Source organism: Bos mutus, chromosome 22 (genome assembly GCF_027580195.1).
Source record: "Bos mutus isolate GX-2022 chromosome 22, NWIPB_WYAK_1.1, whole genome shotgun sequence".
Classification (NCBI taxonomy): Eukaryota; Metazoa; Chordata; class Mammalia; order Artiodactyla; family Bovidae; genus Bos; species Bos mutus.
Window position 1 is genome coordinate 50,662,238 of NC_091638.1, and position 18,826 is coordinate 50,681,063.

At 61.2% G+C, this 18,826-nt stretch overlaps 1 protein-coding gene across 1 annotated transcript in view; it reads right to left on the reverse strand.

Annotated features, from left to right (window-relative positions):
• The window catches only part of BSN (bassoon presynaptic cytomatrix protein), a 40,641-nt gene that overhangs the window by 11,807 nt on the left and 10,008 nt on the right, over positions 1-18,826 (reverse strand). Inside the window, 4 exon segments of the mRNA XM_070358957.1 lie at positions 2,027-8,122; positions 8,124-8,657; positions 9,100-9,588; positions 16,646-17,512. Coding sequence (XP_070215058.1) covers positions 2,027-8,122; positions 8,124-8,657; positions 9,100-9,588; positions 16,646-17,512 — 7,986 coding nt within the window.

The following is an 18,826-nucleotide window of genomic DNA, read 5'->3' on the forward strand; positions in this document are numbered from 1 at the left end:
TCGAGGCCTGCCCTGCCCACCCAATGGCCTTGGAAGGAGGACCTGTGATTGTTTTATGGGCCTTTTCCTTCCCAGAGCTCAGGGCAGTGGGAGGGGAGGAAGGAGCAGAGGCCCCTCTGGCTGATGCCCAGTACTGGCCTGGCCCCCAGCAGCTCTGAGAACCCCTGCTCATCTCCAGTGGGCTTAGCACCTTCTGCATCCCACTGAGTGTACTGAGGGCAGGAGAGTACAAATTTGGCTCTGGGTGTGGGTCTGAGCAGGCACCAAGGGCAGCGGAGGGCCATGGACAGGAGTGGAGAGAGTCCTGGGCCCACTGGGTTCCCTAGAGGGTCGTGGTCAGGGGTGCGTGCTGACAAAGTCAGGGGCTGCAGGCTCTTTTCTGCCTCCTGCCTTCCTCCTCTCTCAAGTGAAAGGCAGTTCAGCTGTCTGTTTGCAGTCTCCTGCCCTGCAGCCCTATATCACCCTCTGCCAGGCCATGCTCTCCACCTGGCCCCAGCTTCCTCCACGTCCCCATCAGGCCCCGAACTCTGAGGCTGCCAGACCCCTCGAGGGCCTCTGCAATCGTATCTCTGGCTCCTTAGTTTCCTGGTCCGGGCTCCCTAATGTGCGCTCCGTGGGGCCCTGTTCACCTGCTCATTCTGTGTTGCCGCAAGGTCCACCCTGCCAGAAGCTTTGCCCTCCAACTTTGCCCTCTAGCTCCCTGGCCTCTGGGTTTTATGGCCCACCCAAACCCCCAAATACACTGGGGACTAACACTGGACTTGCCAAGCAACTCTCAACCTGCTTTCAACACGTGTCCTAAAGGAAATGCTAATGTGTCCCTAAACCTCAGGACGAAGGGTGGCCTTTGAGGAAATGGAACAAATTTCCCTCTTTGAATTCCTCACGCTGTTGTCCATTGCTTGTCATTTTGACCACACGCCATGAGTGCTCACGGTAGAGCGCCCAGTGCACGGGACCTCTGTGCTGACCCTTGTGTGGAGGCAGGACCCCCGCCTCTCTGTCCTGCCCTCCCTGCCAGCACTGACTCTGTATCGCACCCCCTCCCCTCTGGGCTGCATACCCTAGGGCTCTCCTACACAACCCCACCCATCGAGGCCTCACCTCTCCCCTCTCTGCATCCTACCCAGAAGTATACCTCACAACGCCTCTGGCTCCTCCAGGCTCTCCCCAGGGCCACTGTACAGGCGCTTCCTTCAGTCCACCTGCCCACATTCTGCCCAGGAAGCTTCCTAAGATACTCATCTCGTCCTGTCTCACCTGCCTGAAACATCCAGAAGCTTCAAGGGCCTTTGAGAAAAGCCCTCCCCTCCTGGCCTGGCATTCAAAGTCCTTGGTGTCAGGCCCTAGCCATCCCCATCTTCCCAACATGCCAGGCCCTCTCTCACAGTTCCAGGACATCACTGGCAACTAAAGTCACAGACAAGGAGCTGCTATCTAGGGGAGCAGACAGGTATGTGAACAGATTCGCTGAGGGTTGGATGTGGGCACGGGACAAGATGAGGTGGAGTGCACACTGCAACCTACGGGGATGGGCCCTGAAGGGTAGTTCAGGGGGCTGGGGCTTAGTGTGGGGCAAGGGGAGCCAGGCTGGAGCTGGGGACTGGGAAGCAGCCCAGCCAGGTCCATGTTACTCATTTTCCCAGGAAAAATCCAGAGAAGAGGTTTGCACTAGGAGGGGCACAGGCCAGATGGGAGAGCTGAGGAGGCCACAAGGAGGAAGTGGCAGAGCCTAGGCCAGCTGTGGGCCGTGAAGAGGCAGCTCTAGGGAGGAGCTGAAGTTTCCAGCAGGGTCTGGATGGCCGCGGGGGCCCAAGTGTGAGTTTGTCTTGCCCAGGATCACCTTGCTGGGCTATGGGCTCCACCAGATATGGACCCAATGTGCCTCCGACTCTCGACTTCTAGCTCTGGGCCTCTGGAGCTGGAGGTGACTCCACCCCCACCCCAGGAGATGCCCCTCCCTGTGGGGCCCCCCAGGCTAGGCCGAGACCCCTGTCCCACCCTGGCCCAGCCCCGGTGCCCATACCTGGCTACCCAGTCCCCCCTGGTGCTGGTAGAGGGGGAACCTCTCTTTGGCAGACTCCTCGGCGGTGGGGCTGAGGGGCTTAGGGTCGGACAGGGAGCGCTGCAGGGTCTTCATGGGGCGCGGCAGCGTCTGCTGGCGGAAAGCGCTGTCAGCTGTGAAGTGCTTCTGGGGACTCACGTGAGCCTTGTTCAGCCTCTCACTGGAAGCAAAGGAGGTGTCCAGGAGCCGGTGTGGGGACAGAGGGGAGACTGGTGAGTACAGGACCTGGGGGGACTTGGGAGGCTGGCGGCTCACGAGCTGAGAGAGGGACTCCGGGGGCAGGTGGGCCTGGTATCCGATCTCCAGGGGATCCGGCTTCTTTTTTTCAAATCTGCCCAGGGGCCCTGGGGTGACGATCTGGATGCCAGGCAGGTAGGGACTGATGGCGGTCGGCCCCATGAGCTGCGGCCCGGCCACGCCCTGGGCTTGCCCCTCTGGCTCCGTCTGGCAGGCCAGGCTCTCACCGCGCCCAGTCTTCTCGGGCGCCGATATGTACCTGACGATCTCCACCTTGGGGTCAGTGACGGCTGTGATGTGAATGGCTGGAGAGACTCGGGGTAGCTGGTCAGGCTCCGTCTGCACAGAGCAGTCACTGATGGTCTGGATGCCCACGCTGCTCGTGGCCCTTGTGGTGGGGGCAGCAGCGGAGGAGGAGGCCGTGGCATCGTGCTTGCTGTCAGAGCCAGAGTCTGAGTGGCGGGAGAGACGGGACCGACGGCGGCGCACGGGCTGCTCCCACTCGGCGCTGTCCTCGTCGTCGGTCTGCACGCTGCAGTCGGTGCTCCGCCGTGCCCGGCGCCGTCGGGTCAGAAGGTAGCGGCCCTCTCCATCCTCCTCGTCCGTCTGCACACTGCTGTCCGCGATCCTCCTGACCCCGCAGGGCTCAGGCCCCGACTCCGGCTCGCACGCATCCCGCAGGCGTGGCATGGAGTGCCGCTTCTTGAGGCCACCACTGCGGCCCACCTCCCACGGCTCCTCCGTCTGCAGCGACATGTCCGAGGCAGAGCTGGGGAGACCGCGGTGCGGCATGGGCTCACGCGGCTGCCCGGACCCCTCGGGCACGGCGATGAAGGCTGCATGGGTCAGGGGTGGCCAGTATTGGCCATTCTGGGCCATCTCTGGGGCAGCCGGGGGTGGCCCTCTGCCAGGTGCCTCACAGGCCATGGGGAAGGGCGGCTTCTGCCGCTGCTTCTGTTCCTCCAGCTGCTGCTGCAGCTGCTGCTGCAGCTGCTGGATCTGCTCCAGCTGCAGGCGCTGTTGGGCCAGCTGCTCCCGCTGCAGGGCGAACTGTGCCTGCCGCTCCTCCTGCTGCTGCTGCAGCACGTGATGCTTGAGGGTCTGCAGCTCCTGCAGCTCCCGCTGCACCAGCAGCTGCTCCTCCTCACGGTGCCGCTGCAACTCCACGCGCTCCCGCTCCAGCTCCTCCTGCAGCCGCAGCTGCCGCAGCTTTTCCAGCTCCACCCTCTCTCGCTCCAGCTGCAGCAGCTGCTCCTGCTGCTTACGCTGCCTCTCCTCCGGCAAGGCATCCTCCTTCTCGAGCCCCGGCCGGCCCAGGGCCCCGCTGCCACCACCGGGAGTGGCCTCTCCCAGCGGCTTCTGGCCCGCCCCCAGGGCTGGGGCTGCTCCTGTCTCCTTGGCAGCAGCAGGGGGTGCTGTGGAAAGGGGTTCTTCCCGAGCAGCCCCGGCAGGCAGCTCTGGCCTGGGGGGCCCCCCAGTCCCTGGGCCCTTGGCAGCAGCCGGCTTCCCCAGGTAGACAGGACCCTCAGTGGGTGGAACACTGGCAGGGGTGGGGAATCTACTTGGTACAGGGTATCGGTACAGCCCCGTGGGCCCGAGAGGTACGCGCGGGGCAATCACAGGCATGCGCGTCAGGCTGGCAAGTGGCACGGCTGCGACTCCACCGGGTGGGTAAGGCCTGTACATGCCGCCACGCACCATGGGTCGCAGGACTGAGGCAGGCTGCGTGGTGATGGGCAGTGTTGCAGCAATTGGAGTATTGATGGTCGAGTAGATCATGCCATCGGCCGCCCGCACGGTGGCTGTGGATGGCAGCAGCTGTCTGACTGCTGCGGCCTGGCCAGCTGTAGGCCGGTACTGGGCGAGGCTTCCAGGACTACCCTGGCCCTCTGGGAAGGTGGGGTTCCCAAGGAGGCCAGGTCTCAGGGGAGCCAGGCCCTGTGGGGCACTGAGCCCGGGCTGGGGCTGATACTGCATGAGGTCGGGGCCCCCAACACCGCTGCCGTGCCTCCCTCCATACTGGTCCATGGAGTTGAGGGCCGCACACATACGACTTATCTCACGCGCTGTGGTGGCGCTGTACTGGGCCAGGCTGGCCTCCTGGAAGCCAGCTGCATCTCCCCGTGGGCCATACCTGTGGTCCGAGTAGATGTTTGACACTGAGCTGTAGCGCCGCATGGGAAGCGGGTGAGTCAAAAGGTCTGTGGGGTGACGCAGGTCAGTGAATGAACCGTACTGCAAGCCCTGCCCAAGGTAGCGGCCATCTGCAAAGCCCAGGCTGTAGGAGTGCTTCAAGGAGCTGAGGTCCATGGCTGAGTCTCGCCCTGGGCCCTGGAAGAGCTGCCCAAACCTGTGGGCATGATAGTTTAGGCCGGCCTCAGCCAGATTAGTGTCAGACATAGAGGAGTACAGCCTGCCAGGGAGGCCCTGTGGGTAGGGCCTCTGCTCGTCATGGGGGCCGGGTGCCCCGATCACCTGCGCCCGGTAGGTGGGGGGCTCGGGAGGTTCTGGGTCCCGGGGACTGTAGAAGGGGCCGCTGCTTTGGCCAGGTGGGGCAACTTCTGCCACACTCCTCTCAGGTGCACTTGGGGTGGCGCGGAAGCTGCCCGTGCAGCTGCTGCCAAACGGGAACTTGTAGACCATGTCGCAGCATGCCAGCTGGCTCTCTGGCCTCATCCCCGTGAGGTCTAGGGCCCCTGCCGGCTCCTCTGGGAGCAGTGTGCTCACGGTGCCTGCTGCACCTTCGCCCACCTGCACCACCACTGTGTGCGGCTTCCTGGCGCCTGGCAGGGCGTGCGACCGAAGCTCTGTAGGGGCGGCCCGATGGGGTTCAGTACTGGGCTCTGGCACTGGGCCCGACTTGAGGCCAACACTTTGGGCCGGGCCCACCTGAGTGATCAAAACGTCCCTTCTGGCCAGAGGTGCTACCTGGTTGGACAGGTTATACCTGGCAAACTTAGTCTCCCGGGGTCTTCCCCGAGGCCCACCACGATACGGCGTGGTCTGGACGGCCTGCTCTACCTGCTTGACCTGGGCCAGGCACACTGGGCTCCCTGCACCCTGGCCAAAGTCAAGCCGGCTCTGGAAGGGGTCTCCATAGACCACAGGCTGCTTCTGCTGAGCCATGAGCACAGAGGAGGCCATGGTGATGCTCACGGTGGTGGCGGTGCTGAGGAAGGCATGTGTCTGCTCCTGGGCATTGAGGTTGATCACCAGAGGCTGCACAGCAGTTGACTGGCGTCCTGGGACTGGATCCAGAGCCAGGCCGTACTTCCTCGCTTCCACGGCCAGAGAGGTCAGGTCCATGCCCTGGTCGGTGAGGATGATGGGCGTGGGCTTGACGGCAGTGCGAAGGTCTACCACGGCACTGCCCGGGGCTCTGGGGCCAGGCTCAACCCTAGACGTTCCAGGGACGGAGGAGATCCGGCACAAGGAGATGTTCTCAGCAGGCAGGGCGCCCCAGCCATACACTGCCAGGGGCCCATCTGCACCAGCGCTGGGTGCCCTCGGGAAGCCAGGGGGCCCAGGTGGCTCAGGGGGCTGAGACTCACTTGGAGGTGTTGTCTGGCTGTAGCTGTGGGTGATGGGCTGGGTGTCAACAGGTGAGCACACTGGGGAAGTGGAGGCACTGGCATGGACCATCTTGGTCTGGCTGGAGGCATCTGATGCCAGGGTGATAACCATGAATGGGGCATCCTGAGAGGACTGCTGCCATACCAGGCGAGGCGTGCTGGGTCGATGTGGCGTTTGTGTGCCCTGAGCCACCGTGGGTGTCGGTGCAGGGGCACCAGGGCTCCGTGGTGTGTCCGAGGCAGGGGTCAGGCTTGGCGTCTGTGTAGAGAACTCTGCGGTGGCCCTTGGGCCCAGCTTGCCAGGGGAGAATGTGGGACTCTCTGAGGGAGAAGATGGAGAAAGAGGGGGGCTGGAGCCCGCAAAGTAGGGATATCCCCCGGAGGTCTGTGGGGGGCCACTCTCACCCTCACTCATGCCCAGGGGCTTCTCTCTGGTAGCCCGCCCACTGACAGCTGGGCCACGGGGGGCTTGGGGTAGCTCCTCAGTTTGAGACCCATAGTTTGCAGTGGCCGGGCTCTGTCCATAGCCATGGCCAGTGAAAGAGGGTGAAAGGCTACGCTCCGAGGCTGCTGGGGAAGTCGGAGCCATGTACCCTCGTGGCAGGCCAGCCGGACTAGGGGTCACAGGCATGGAGGCCGAGGCCCCGAGGCCCTGGGCAAAGCCTATGCCTACTTCCTTGGAGGTGGAGCTGGGGGAGGCAGGAGTGCTGTGCAGCTTGATGGGGTCCTGAGGCTCTTTTGCAAAATGCTGAGTCACACGGACATCAGGGATGACTCGGCCCCCGCTGCTGTCTGAGGTGGTGGAGGTGGCGAAAGACACAGGGGCAGCGAGCTGGGTGGGACTGGTACCAGGGGTGAGTGGGCCGCCATTCTGTTTCATCGGGTCCATGTACGCGCTCTCGGCGTTCAGAAACTGCTTCTCCTTCTTCTTGTCCTCAGCAAAGGCCAGGTCCCGCGAGGAGGCCTGGTGCATTCGGGCGATGCTCTGGGACGTCTGGAGGATCTCCTGGTACACGGCTGCTCCCAAGCCGGCTGGCGTGCCCTCCGCGGCCGGCTGAGCAACCCCGCTGTAGTCGCGGTCTGGGCTGTCCTGGTATTCAAAGGAACCCTGAGCCCGGGGAGCTACGGGCTGAGAGGGACCACTGTGGGGCCCGCGGCCCACTGCCGCCTGGCCCTGTTGCCGCTGAAGCAGCTCGGCCTTCCGCATCATCTCCTCATAGGCCTCCTCAGCGCTCTTGAGGGGCCGGCCGGAGCTGGGGGTTGTGGCGCTGCCCGAGGGGGTCTCGGTTGGAGAGTAGAGGGACATGAAGGTGGGCAGGTTGTACTCGCTGCCCGACTTGTAGAGCCGGCCGGGGCCCCCCTCCGGGGCCTCAGCCTCCGAGTCGAGGGAAGGTGAGGGCGAGTACTCGGAACAGGAGGAGCGATGGAGCTCCTCCATCTCGGCCGCCTGCCTCAGCTCCTCCGTGGGCGAGGCGTCCTCGATGGGCGACAGGTTGCTGGGCGGGGTCTTGGAGCGCTCGCGCCGCCGCTGGGCCCGCAGCTCCTCCTTGTCCCGCCGGGTCTTGCGGGCCGTGCTGCGGATGCGCTGCTGCTCCACCTCCCGCATCTTCTCCTGCTCCCGCAGCAGCTCCTCCTCCTCCCGCAGCTCCTCCTCCTCCGAGGAGTCCTCGATGGTGGGCAGCAGGGGCCCATGCGACCGGTGCCGGGCCTTGCGCTGCTGCTTGGCTTCCTCCAGCCGCTGCCGGCGGCTGGGGCTGCTGTCGCTGTCCTCCTCCAGCGAGGACAGGGAAGTGGGCGAGGTGCCCGACGTGTAGCTGGGCGTGGAGGCTGGCAGCGTGGATGAGTGCTCCCCACGGGAGCGGTCCTCGGGCGAGCCTGTCAGGCTCTCCATCTCCAACTCTGGCTCCCGGTCCAGGCTGGGGTCGGGGCCTGGGCCCATGTCCAGCTCATGGCCATAGCTGCCCGTGCTATTGAGCTCGATGGTCTTGAAGCGGCGGAGCCCACCCTGCAGGGCCCCAGCAGTGCCGTCTACGTCCTCTGCAGGGCCTCCCTCGGACAGCAGTTCCTCGTAGCCCGTGGTGGCGTTGTGGGGCAGGCGCCTCTTGGGCAGTGCTCCCGGCTCTTGGCTGGGCTCGGGCCGGGGCCGGGGGCCACCCTTCTGGGAGGCGTGTTTGGCGGGGGCGGCCTCATCCTCCTCCAGGTTGTCTTCCTCCGCGCTCATCTCCAGGATCTGCCGCCGCATGAACTCCCTCGTCGGTCAGGTCTGCCGCCCGGGCCGGGGGCTGGGGCGGGAGGGGGGACAGGCCACCTTCACTGCTGTCCTCCACGTAGTCGTGCCTCAGCTGGCTCCCGAAGTCGTCGGAGGACTCTGCTGCATCCTGCTGCTCCCCCCGGCGCCCCCACTCTGTGGAGTCTTCTTCCTCCTCCAGGATCTCCTCCAGCTCCTCATCGGAGTTGAAGGCCTCGGGCATGATGGACAAAGAGTGGGGCCGCCGCTTCTGCTCCTCGGCACTGCCGCTCGGTGGCCTGCTCCGCTCGCCACTGGGCGCCGGGCCCTGGGCCTCCAGCGAAGGCCGCATGCTACTCCCCACCTTGTGGAGCTCCGAGGGGCTGGGTGGGCGGGGCCCCGTCACCCCGGCGCTGTCCAGCTGCTCCACCTCCTGCCGCACAATACCGGTGATCTCGCTCTGCGAGCTGGAGATGCCGTCAGAGGAATAGCCTGTGTCGCTGAGGCTCTGTGGGCTCCGAGACAGGTCCTGAGAGTAAGGCTTGCCCCCAGGCTCCTACAGCGGGCAAGAAGTAGATGCTGACTGCCAATGGCAGACGGCTCCTGGGGGAGCCCCAGCCTCTCTGTCAACCCCCGGAGCCCTAGGGAGGGGGTGCCTCCACTCCTGGGGGAATCAGGGCCCGCCACCCACTCCATTGCTCTGGGCTTGCATAACTCACAGGTTCCATGTCAAACCACAAGCATCCCTAGGTTCTCAAAGAGAAGTGTTACTAGATCTAATGGTAGCAAAGATGCAACAAAGCATCTAAAAAGGCGTCAAACACAGGATCAGCCTAGAACCCACAGGCTCCAGGCCCACCATGCCTCAGCAAGGCGGCCCTGCTGTCCTCTCTGGCCCAAAGGGCCGTCCCAGGTCCATATCCCAGTCCCGCAGGGAGCTAAACCCTTCTCCACACTCCCCTGCCTGAAAGCCAGGACCCCTGGGAATGATGACTGACCTCTGTCTCCCCACCCTTGGGGGCTTCTGGAACAGCCTTGGTGATGGGGGTGGTGGGTTCGGTCCTCCGCACCCCAGCTTTTGCCTTAGGAGTCCCAGGGGGCAGGGTGGTCTCTGGAGGGGGCTTCGGCACAGGCTCGGCTTTAGCTGGGACTCCTATCTTCTTTTCCTGGGCACTGCTCGGGGTTCTGCTGGGTTCAGAAGCCCTAGAGGGCTTGGCCTGGGGACTGGCCTTGGTGGGCAGGGGACTGGCCTTAGTGGGCAGGGGACTGGCCTTGGTGGGCAGGGGGGTGGCCTTGGCAGGCGGGGGGCCTGATGGCTGGCCCAGCCCCTGTGGCCCTTTCTGCTTTGGAGGGGCTGTTCCAGCTGTACGGTGAGGGGCCCCCGCAGGGGGCTGCTGTGAGCTGGGCAGCGGCAGGGGCGTCGGCTCTCCCAGGCTGCCCTCGAGAAGCCGCTTAGTTTGGCAGTTCAGACAGAGCCACTCGGTTTTCTGTAAGGAAACGAGAGAGGAGGGTTTTGATGAAAATCACAAAGACACTGAAGTACTTAAAGATGACTTCCATGACTATTTCTATAAACATGAGGAGAAAGACTCCCAAAGCATGACACTACAGGCAAAAGGACTGATGAGGAGCAAAAGACTGATGGGTCTGTTGGTCCCAAATGACAGAGGGCCCCAGCCTTTAGATGCTCGTGTACAGCATTAAAAAGACAAACCCCAAGGAAGGATCCCTTCCTTACCCCACAGGGAGCTTTTTACTAGGCTGAAAAGGAGGACCTGTATGAGAGAGGAGGCTACAAAAGCAGCACATGGTCTAGGGAAGAGGGGGGCTGGGGACCCCCCCCAGGTTGTGAACACCCCTGGGAGTGGAGCAGAGTCCCCCAGGTGAGCACACCCTTTCAGGAAGGGCATCAGGCTGAGAGCACCTCCCAGATGCACTGCCCCTCCCCAGCCTCCTAATTCTCAGGCCTCAGGCACCATCCTTCTCCATTCCCAAGTAAGTGCTGTGCTGGGAGGAGACCGGCTTGCGGGGCCAGGGGAGGCGGTCTAGAGGAAGTCCTGCTTGGTGGTTGGGGGTGGGGCCGAGCAGTCCCCTTTGCTCACACCTTCCAACCCAACTCACCTTGTCTTAGACCAGCAAAGACCCCCATGCAAAAGCCTCCTCCTGCTCCCCAGGCTCTGGGCTGTTCTGATGGGGACTGTGTGCTGGCTCTGAGGCCAGGGGCCCTGCTCCCTCCAGAGCCAGGCTGGGATCCTCCTCCACCATCAGCCCCTCACTTTCAAGACTACTCTCTTTGTGTCAGTCTCAGTGCTGGGGGCTGGAGACACAGCCATAACTAAGACGGACACATGGGCTGGTACACAGTCTTCTTGGAAGCCAGAGCCCAAAGGGGTTGTTCCAAGTATGACATGGACATCAATGGTGAAGTTTCCAGAACCCCAGCAACCAAGTCGAACTCCCCCCCCAGGTGCCACTGTCTGTACAGGGAAGGGTCTGAGCACCTCTGAGCAGGTGATTTCTGTAGCAGCTCAGCGGCGGGCAGGGGATGTCTTCCAAGGGCCTCCTCCAGAGTCAGAGCTCCTCCCTGGTGGGACTTGGGCGGGGAATGAGAGTAACAGGCACCCCAGTGCCTATTCTCGCCCCAGGGGTGCAGAGCCTTGGCACCCCTACTGTCCTGCTCTTACACATGAGGGTGCCCAGACTCTTGGGATCCTGCCAGCAGCCTGACCATCAGGATGGGGAGTCAGGGGAACCAGAGGACATGGAACCACAAGGTCAGAGAGCCAGGGACAGGGCCAGAGAGCGCCCTCAGCCCTTACCAGCCCAGAGGACCAGAATCCTTAGCACTCTTAGCTCACATACCACCCCTGGGCCCACGACATCCCTGAGTCCACCCAACAGAACCCTGGAAGTATGGTACCTCCAAGATGTCTGCTCTTGGCCTGGCACCTGCAGGCCACCATAGTGGGTGCTGTATCAATGGTTCTGCCCTGGGCCCCGGCAGAAGGCCAGGCCAGGCTGGTGGCAGGGCCTGGGTGTTGACTGAGGGATAGGTCTGCTCCACAGGCTTGGGATTCGGGCCTTGAGACTGCTTCCCTGAGACTGGAGCTCCTGGAGGCTGAATTCCACACCCAGGTCCTGAGCAGAGGGGCTCTGCTATGGAGGGGAACCCTTCAGAGGTCCCACATGTCCTCACCCTGCTCCTTGCAGGGCCTGGTTCCAGCACCACTGCTGACTCCCTGGGACCTTATCTGATGCTCTGTGTGTCCCCTGTACAAACTCCTACAAGGTCATGGGTGCTGCCCCTGGCTGGGCCATGGGCTCACTTGGTGCCTAGGGAAACTGCTGGGTGGGCTGGGCCAGCATCACCTTGGGTCACAGTGGGAATCCCTCCATGTTGGAGATAGCTGTGAGGTGGCAAAAAGATTGAGAGGGGTGTCAGCATAGGCCCAGAGAAAGTTCTAGAAATGAGCAAACAGTCCCTTCCCTTGCCCCACGATCAGCATCACGGGGTGAGGATCTGGGCCTGGATAGGGGGGCTGGCCCAAGGTAACACTGCCCTGGCTCTCCCTTGGCCCCATGTAGATGGCCATCCAGGTTAGGCCTCTTGAAGCTTGGTCATCTGCCTTGCTCACCTTGGTAATCTGGCAAACCTCTGACCTCCACCTCTGGCTGGCAGACCCAGCCCCAGAAGAAACGGTCCAAATGAAGCAAGGACACCTTGGAAGGGTGGCCAGAATGGAGGCGACAGACTTCATGCCTAGAGCTCAGAACAGCCCCTGCAGCGGCCTGCTTACCCGAGCCCAGAGGCCCAGCCCTCAGCAGAGTGTGTCGACTGTGGTCACAGGCTCCCTGGGGCCTTGTTCCTTCCCACACTTACTCCTCACAGAGGCAGCCAGGCTGCAGAAGGGGTGCCCCAGTTGGCCCTCTTGCTCCTGGCTCTGCTATAGCAGGCAGCGGGGGAGGGAGGTGGGGGAGGCAGAGGCATGTGAGGGAACAGCTAAAAATAAACACCTGACCTGGTAGCTGGAGGCCCTTCCCGAGCCCCTTGGGGGTGGGGGGAGAAGGGTATAGGGCATTGAGACCATTAGAAGGGGAGCCAGAGGGAGACCTGGCCAAGGCCCAAGTCTTCTGGAGGATGGGAGGCTGGCCGTGCCTGGGGGTGGGAAGAAGCTGGAACTGCAGCCCTGAATCCTCTGTTTGTGCTGCTCGCATCTCTGGCCCTCACTTGCCCCTACTCCACCACCACCCCTTCATTCCCTGTTCATTCATTCCCTCTCCCCATTTAGTGTCTACCCCTCATTCATTCATTCACTTGCGTGTTCTCTGTCATACTCTCCGTCACCCAGCCCCAGCTTTGAGGAGCTGCTTGCTTGCTCTTTTCCTACCCCCTTTGGCAAGTGGGCTGGGGATGATCTGGGACCTGGGGATAGACAATGGGAGGCTCTGATGACCATGTCGGCTTTGCCTCCCTCTGTCCAGTGCCTTTCCGGGGGCAGGAAGGCAGCAGCCCCCAAGGGCAATCACCATCTCACGCGCTACCCTTCGGACGGAGCTAGGTGGGTTCGGGGCGAGGCAGGGGACGTTGAGTTGTCAGAGAGTTGGTAGGGAACCCCCGGCAGGCATGTGAGACCTCCTACCTTCCAGAATCACTAGCTGCTGTGCCTCGTGGGCCGAGAGAGCCCAGCGCGCCTCCTCCCCACACTGTGCCTGAATGACCCTGCTGAACACAGTCTCTCTGCAGGTATTGCTGGCTGAGGTGTCCACCTGGTTACAGTGACACTGGGCTGGCTGCCTAGCCCAACGTATCCCCAGTCCTACTGCAAGACCCGGGACAGCCAATGAGAACTCCTGAGACAAGGATGCCCAGAGGTTAAAAAAATAAAAGCCCAAGAGTGGCACACTGGACCACAGGCATGGCCATTACTGGGCTGCTGCTCCTCTCCTGACTGTGGCCTCTGCCTCCAATAAGAGGAATCCTTGCTGAGAGCCCCAAGGTGTGCCTTCACAGTTGGGTTGCCCTCTACTCACGCTGCAACAACAAATGTGTTCGTTCCCTGGGGCCAAACCTGATGAAACAAGGGGCTTGCACTGGCCACAGGCTCAATTCACACTCAGGCAGTCGGGGCTGGTAGGGACTTTCTTGTCCCTGCAGAGACTTCCTTTTCGGACACTCTGGTTCCAACCTCCTGGCTGAAGGGCTGCCTGTGTGCTGGACCTCGCACAAGGGTCTGAGGCATGGCATTTCACCGGTTCTCACAGAAACCTAAGAGAGAACGCTATGGCTCCCATTCCGCGTGGAGGAAATGAGGCTCCCTGAGATCTATTCCCAGAGGCAGACTGAGGCATGTGTAGAGCAGAGGTAGCCCCCTCCCCCAGCCCCTTCCACATCACAGGCACCAGGCCCTCTGCCACGGGAAGGTCTGACTTCTCAAGGCCATGGCTGCTAGTTCAGCAATTATAATAAAATAAGAAGCTGGCGGCATTACTGTAACTATTCCGATTGCACTAATTTCTTCACAAACCCTATTTTGAACCGAAAGCCAATTAAAAATTAAGCCAGAGGGTACTATTATCCTTCAAAAAGATAAATAGGTAAAAAAAATTTGGAATCAACAACTCTTAATTATGAAATGACTCACTAAGTAGCACTATGGTTAATTTTTCGGAGGAAATTTCAAAGGGAAAAGAGATCTAGCTTTTCAATGCCACCTCCATTGTGTGCTCTGGACTCCCTCTGGAGAAAGAAGGTGGAAAGGTTTTTACGGCTCAGAGATGTTGGGGATGGTCCCCACCCTGGCAGCCCAGACAGGTGGCTGGAGCCACAGCAGGTCTAAGAGGCCTGGAGGGAGCTGGTCTGTCCCCGCCAGGTACCCAGCACGCATGCTGACATGGCTCCCTCTGTTCCACGTTGTGCATAGAGGCAGCTTGATGGGGAGAGACTGCCAAGGCAGACCTAACCCTTGGTCCTGGAGAAGGCTCTCTTCCCTACCTCCTCCTGCCACCTCCCTCCCAGGGAGGGATGTGTCTGGGCCACCTGCTGAGAAACCAAGAGCCTCTTACCAAGAATACACAGGGAAACACAAAACTGCTCCAAGAGCCAAGCGGCCATTCGCTGAGACAACACCAAAGATGGCCCACTGAGGACAGGCAACAGTGCTGGTGGGAAAGGCGGGGGAGGGGGACACACCAAGCACCAGTCCCTTCCCATCAGCCCCTCGCAAGACCCAAAGAGGCAGAGCCGTGAGAAAACTCTGATCATTGTCTGCAGGGAGAGAGGACAAAGGCTTGGAGTAAGGCCGTGGCTACTGGGATGGAGAGATGAGGCCAGAGTCTTGACAGTGAGAAGGCAGAGCCGCAAGGCTTGGGCCATGGAGGATGTTCAGGGGGACAGGGAGCTGAGGATGTCCCAGATTGCCAGCTGGCACCTCTGATGGATAATGGTGGCATGGTCTAATGGTAGGAACCATGGGAAGTGGCATGATGGCTGCCCATCCACACTTCCCCAGGAGCAGCCCCGGGCCCTCTGGGGATAGCAGCTTTAAGCAACAGAGCCTTGAGGAGAAATGAGTCAGAGAAGCTGGGCAACCTCCGGACTGCTGTCAGGAGCACAGGACCAGGACACCCAGCAGCTCTGCCATCAAGCCCATGGAACCCACAGATCCTGTGGAGGCAAGGGTGGCCCTGGCCCAGGAGGAGGCAGTGGGGCAGGATGTGGAGACAGCGGGACATGGACGATGGGGGCAGAGGCTCCAGAGTCCAGGAAGATGACAAGCCAACCTCTCACGAGAGGCTGAGCTGAGAATCCAGACCGCTCACCCCGAGTCAGCATGTGACTGAGACTCTTCTGTTTGGGCAGAATCAGCACTTCCTCTGGCCCGGCCCGGAGGCCGCTGAAAGGCACTGTCGGGAACATTCATCCTCCTGGCCAGAGACAGTTCTGCCTTCCCCTCTGCACAGCCTGCCTAATGAGGAAATGTGGGCCAGGAGGTCTCCTGGGGACAAGGTCCTCTAGGCTAGGCAGCACAGTGGGCCAGAGGGGCTTGGCTCAGGTCCCCCCACCCAGCAGTGTGTGCGTGCCTGGCTCTGACCAGAGCGCCTCTGCTCTGCAGTGGCTCCTTGGTGTCCCCTCAGCTCTCTGGGCCGCCAGGCCAGCCATCTTCCGGTGAGCCACCAGACCTAGGGCTTGGGGCAGCGGCACTGAGGGCCTGGAGGGCCACACAGGCATCCATGAAGAGGTCATCTGTTTTGCTCAAGCCACCCCTCCCTGCATGTTGGAAAACATGGCCTCTCGCAGCCAAAGTTATTCTCATTATCGAGCTGCTCCCATGGAGGCCTGACCCAAGACAAGTCAGAACTAGGTGCCACAGAGCCCATTCCACCACCACACACATTCCTCTGTTGTCTCTGGGCCGGCAGTCATGGCACCACACTCTTCTGCCCACCATCAGTTACACATGGCTCAGCCCAGGGGCCCCAAGACTCAGGAAACTGCTGTGTGCCGGAGAAGGGGGCTTGACATCTCCTGATGTGACACAGCTAGGGACACATCAACCTGCCCAGATGAGCCAATCATAGACCCCATGGGCACTCTCGGAAGGGGACATACCCAGCTATGTGCAAGGCAGCAAAAGTGGAGTTCGCATGGATGAACCTGGTGGGACGGAGTGGGGTGAGGGGAGGAGCCACAGCAGCCTCCCAGCCCAGGCTCACCCTGCTCTGCCAGGGTAGCTCCATGGGCACCTTCGGAGCCTCCCAGGGTGGGCTCCAAGCTTCACGAGAATACCAAGCCTCCTGCCCACTTTCACCCCACTCTGCACAGGGCCAGAGCCCTCCAGGGGAAGAGGGACTACAGAGAGATGGGCCCCAACCCCAGTACTCCCTCAGACTTCCCTCTGGGTAAGAAGAACATCTCTGAGCATCTCCACAAATAGCTCCATGGACAGCCAGGCCCTGCCAGGGATAATCTGTGGACCAAAGGTTATGGCATTGACAAGTAAACATTAACACCCATGACCTCGGAAGAGGAAATGAAGGGAGGACATTGCCTGGCTGGGCTGTCGTGCTATGAGGAAGCCTTCTGCCCGGCCCTGGGCATGGGGGCATAGCCCACTGCCTAACTTCCCTTCAACCCCTGTGAGGGTCACAGACAGTGGGCAAGGTGGGACCTCAGGCCCTTCTTGCATGCACAGGGGTGACTGGAATCTTCCATCAGGGCCATGCCCATGATAGCTGGGAATGGGGAAGCCAGCACAGGGCCTCCTAAGCCTGGTTACCTTTGGGACCAGCCTCAGGCACTGGTCAGCTGGTCAGAGACAGTGGACACCAGGACTCCATTCACTGCACCACTTAACTCTCAGAGTGGAAGGAGAGGCTGGGGCCAAGGCCAGATAAGGGAGTGGAGCCCTGCTGCAGCGATAGGGACAGTCCCGTGACTGCTCCAGAATCAGCTTTCTGCCACCCTTTCTGACTCTGATGCCCTCCATCACCCCAGGCTCAGCCCCTCACCAAGGCCCAGAGGAACCTGCTTGGTCCAGCTCTTACCTCCACCAGGTGGGGCGTCGGGTTGAAGCCACACAGGTTGCACACCTGGAGTTTGCAGGTGGTGCAGGTGTTATAGTTGGCGGGGCCCTTGCTGCCCACGTTGAGCTCAGCTTGGCACAGTGGGCAGGTGGCCCTTTCCTTCGTCGTGGTCTTTGGCTTGGCAGCAGCCTTCGATGCTGCCTGGTGTTCTGTTCTGCCATGTTTTGGGCTGGTGGTTCCCCCCGTTCTCGCCTGGGCTCTGGGCCCTGAACCAGGCTCAGTTTTGGCTCCAGTTGTGGGCCCGGGCCCAGGCCCTGAGCCTGGGGGTCTTGGGCCAGCCTCCTTGCTGGCATCGCTGAAGACAATCTTGGGCGGCCCCTTGCTCGGGGCAGGCTGGCCCTGGGAGTCCGCTTCAGGCTGCGCAGACATGAGGGTGCTCGCCTGGGTCAGCAGCGACGCACCAAGGCCAAAAAGCTTCCCAGTGAGGCCCTCCTGGGTTGGCTCAGCAGCACCAGGCCCGGAGGGCGCTGCAGTGGCACTCTTGGCCGGGGCCTCTCCTGCTGGGGGCCTAGGCTCGGCTGTGGAAGGCTTGATGGGGAGAGAGGGCTGGGGAGACACCTTCCCCACTTCCGGAGGGGCGGCGGCTGGGGCAGGCCCCGGCACTGAGGTGGCCCTGGCTGTCTCGGCCTGCCGGGGCCCAGGCTGTGGTCCCCCTGGGCCCCGAGCTCTCTCTTGCTCTGGCTTCCCCAGGGGCTGTTTGGCTGGGGAGTGGGAAGGAGACAGGCCCGGGGAGTGCAGCTGCTGCTGGCTCTTGGAGCGAGGCGCCGTGGTCATGTCCATCCCTAGAGCCCTCTGCATCTGGCAGTTCAGACACAGCCACTCCTTCACCTGAGGAGGAAGCAGCAGGGTCACCAGGACGTTAAGGACTGGGGCACCCACGGCCCAGGTCCTCGCAGCCCCCAGCAGCCAGGGCCAGCTCCTCGCACAGGCAGGAGCACCAAGCCTGGGACAGGTGTTTCTGGGCTGCCAGGTACACGGAGATGAACGGAGGCACTCACACACCCCCCAGCCCCAAACTGCCGACCCACTGCCGGCCACAGTCCTCCCCACACCCACTGGCTGTACCTGGGTACATCGTGCGTCTCCACATCCCACCTCGCCAACCCACGCTCCCATCCTCCTGGTTGGATGACCCCTCGTTGTGCATGCTAAGTCACTTCAGGCATGTCTGACTCTTTGCGACCCCATGGACTGTAGCCCGCCAAGCTCCTCTATCCATGGGATTCTCCAGGCAAGAATATTGGAGTAGGTTGCCCTTTCCTTCTCCAAATGATCTTTCCGACCCAGGAATCAAACCCATGTCTCCTGTGTCTCCTGCACTGGCAGGTGGATTCTTTACCACTAGAGCCACCTAAGAATAGCCTCCAACTGCTCACTCTCTTTCCCCTGCTGCCTGCTTCAGGTCACTCCCACAGGGCAGCAGAGTGATCTTTTAAAACGTATATCAGGACAGACCGCATGGCCCTAGAACAAGTGCCTGGTATGCAACAGGCACTCAATAAAAACTTGCAGAATGAATAAAGGAGTGAAGAATAGTAGGTGGGAGAGGGAGGAAAAGAAAACAAAAAGAAACCATGATCCCTGTCCTTGAGGAGCTCACAGTCTTGCTGAGGAGAAAAGATACAAATGAAACTTCTTGAGAGCAAAATAAATGAGGGCAAAGTGATACGATGTGAGTGACGTAAGCCAAATGAAAAAATCTTTTGCTTTCTTAAGGAAGACAAATTTTTTTTTTAGGGATAATTTGTGCCTCCAGACTAAACAAGGCATGTGCTGCTGTTCACAGGATGGATGTGTCATTTCTCTCTGTCATTAGCTCCTTCCCAAGGAGAGCAGGCTCACATTTGGGTTGAGCCAATCACTGGCTTCAGCCAGGGTTGCAGGGATGGGCACATGACCTTGCAAACAGGGCCAATCAGTGCCCTTCCATATTTCAGGGTGAATGAACAGTAGGAGATAGCGTCACTCATCAGAAGGACGTAGCAGTGGCGTGGGCAGGAGCCTTCTTGCCCAGCGTGCAGAGAGGCGCTAAGAATGAAGTGAAGAGACAGTCAGAAGTGGAGCCAAGACAGGAGAAACGAGCAGACCCCATGGCTTCATTTATTTCTCTGGATTCAGCTCTGCCTTAAATCTACCCTCAGA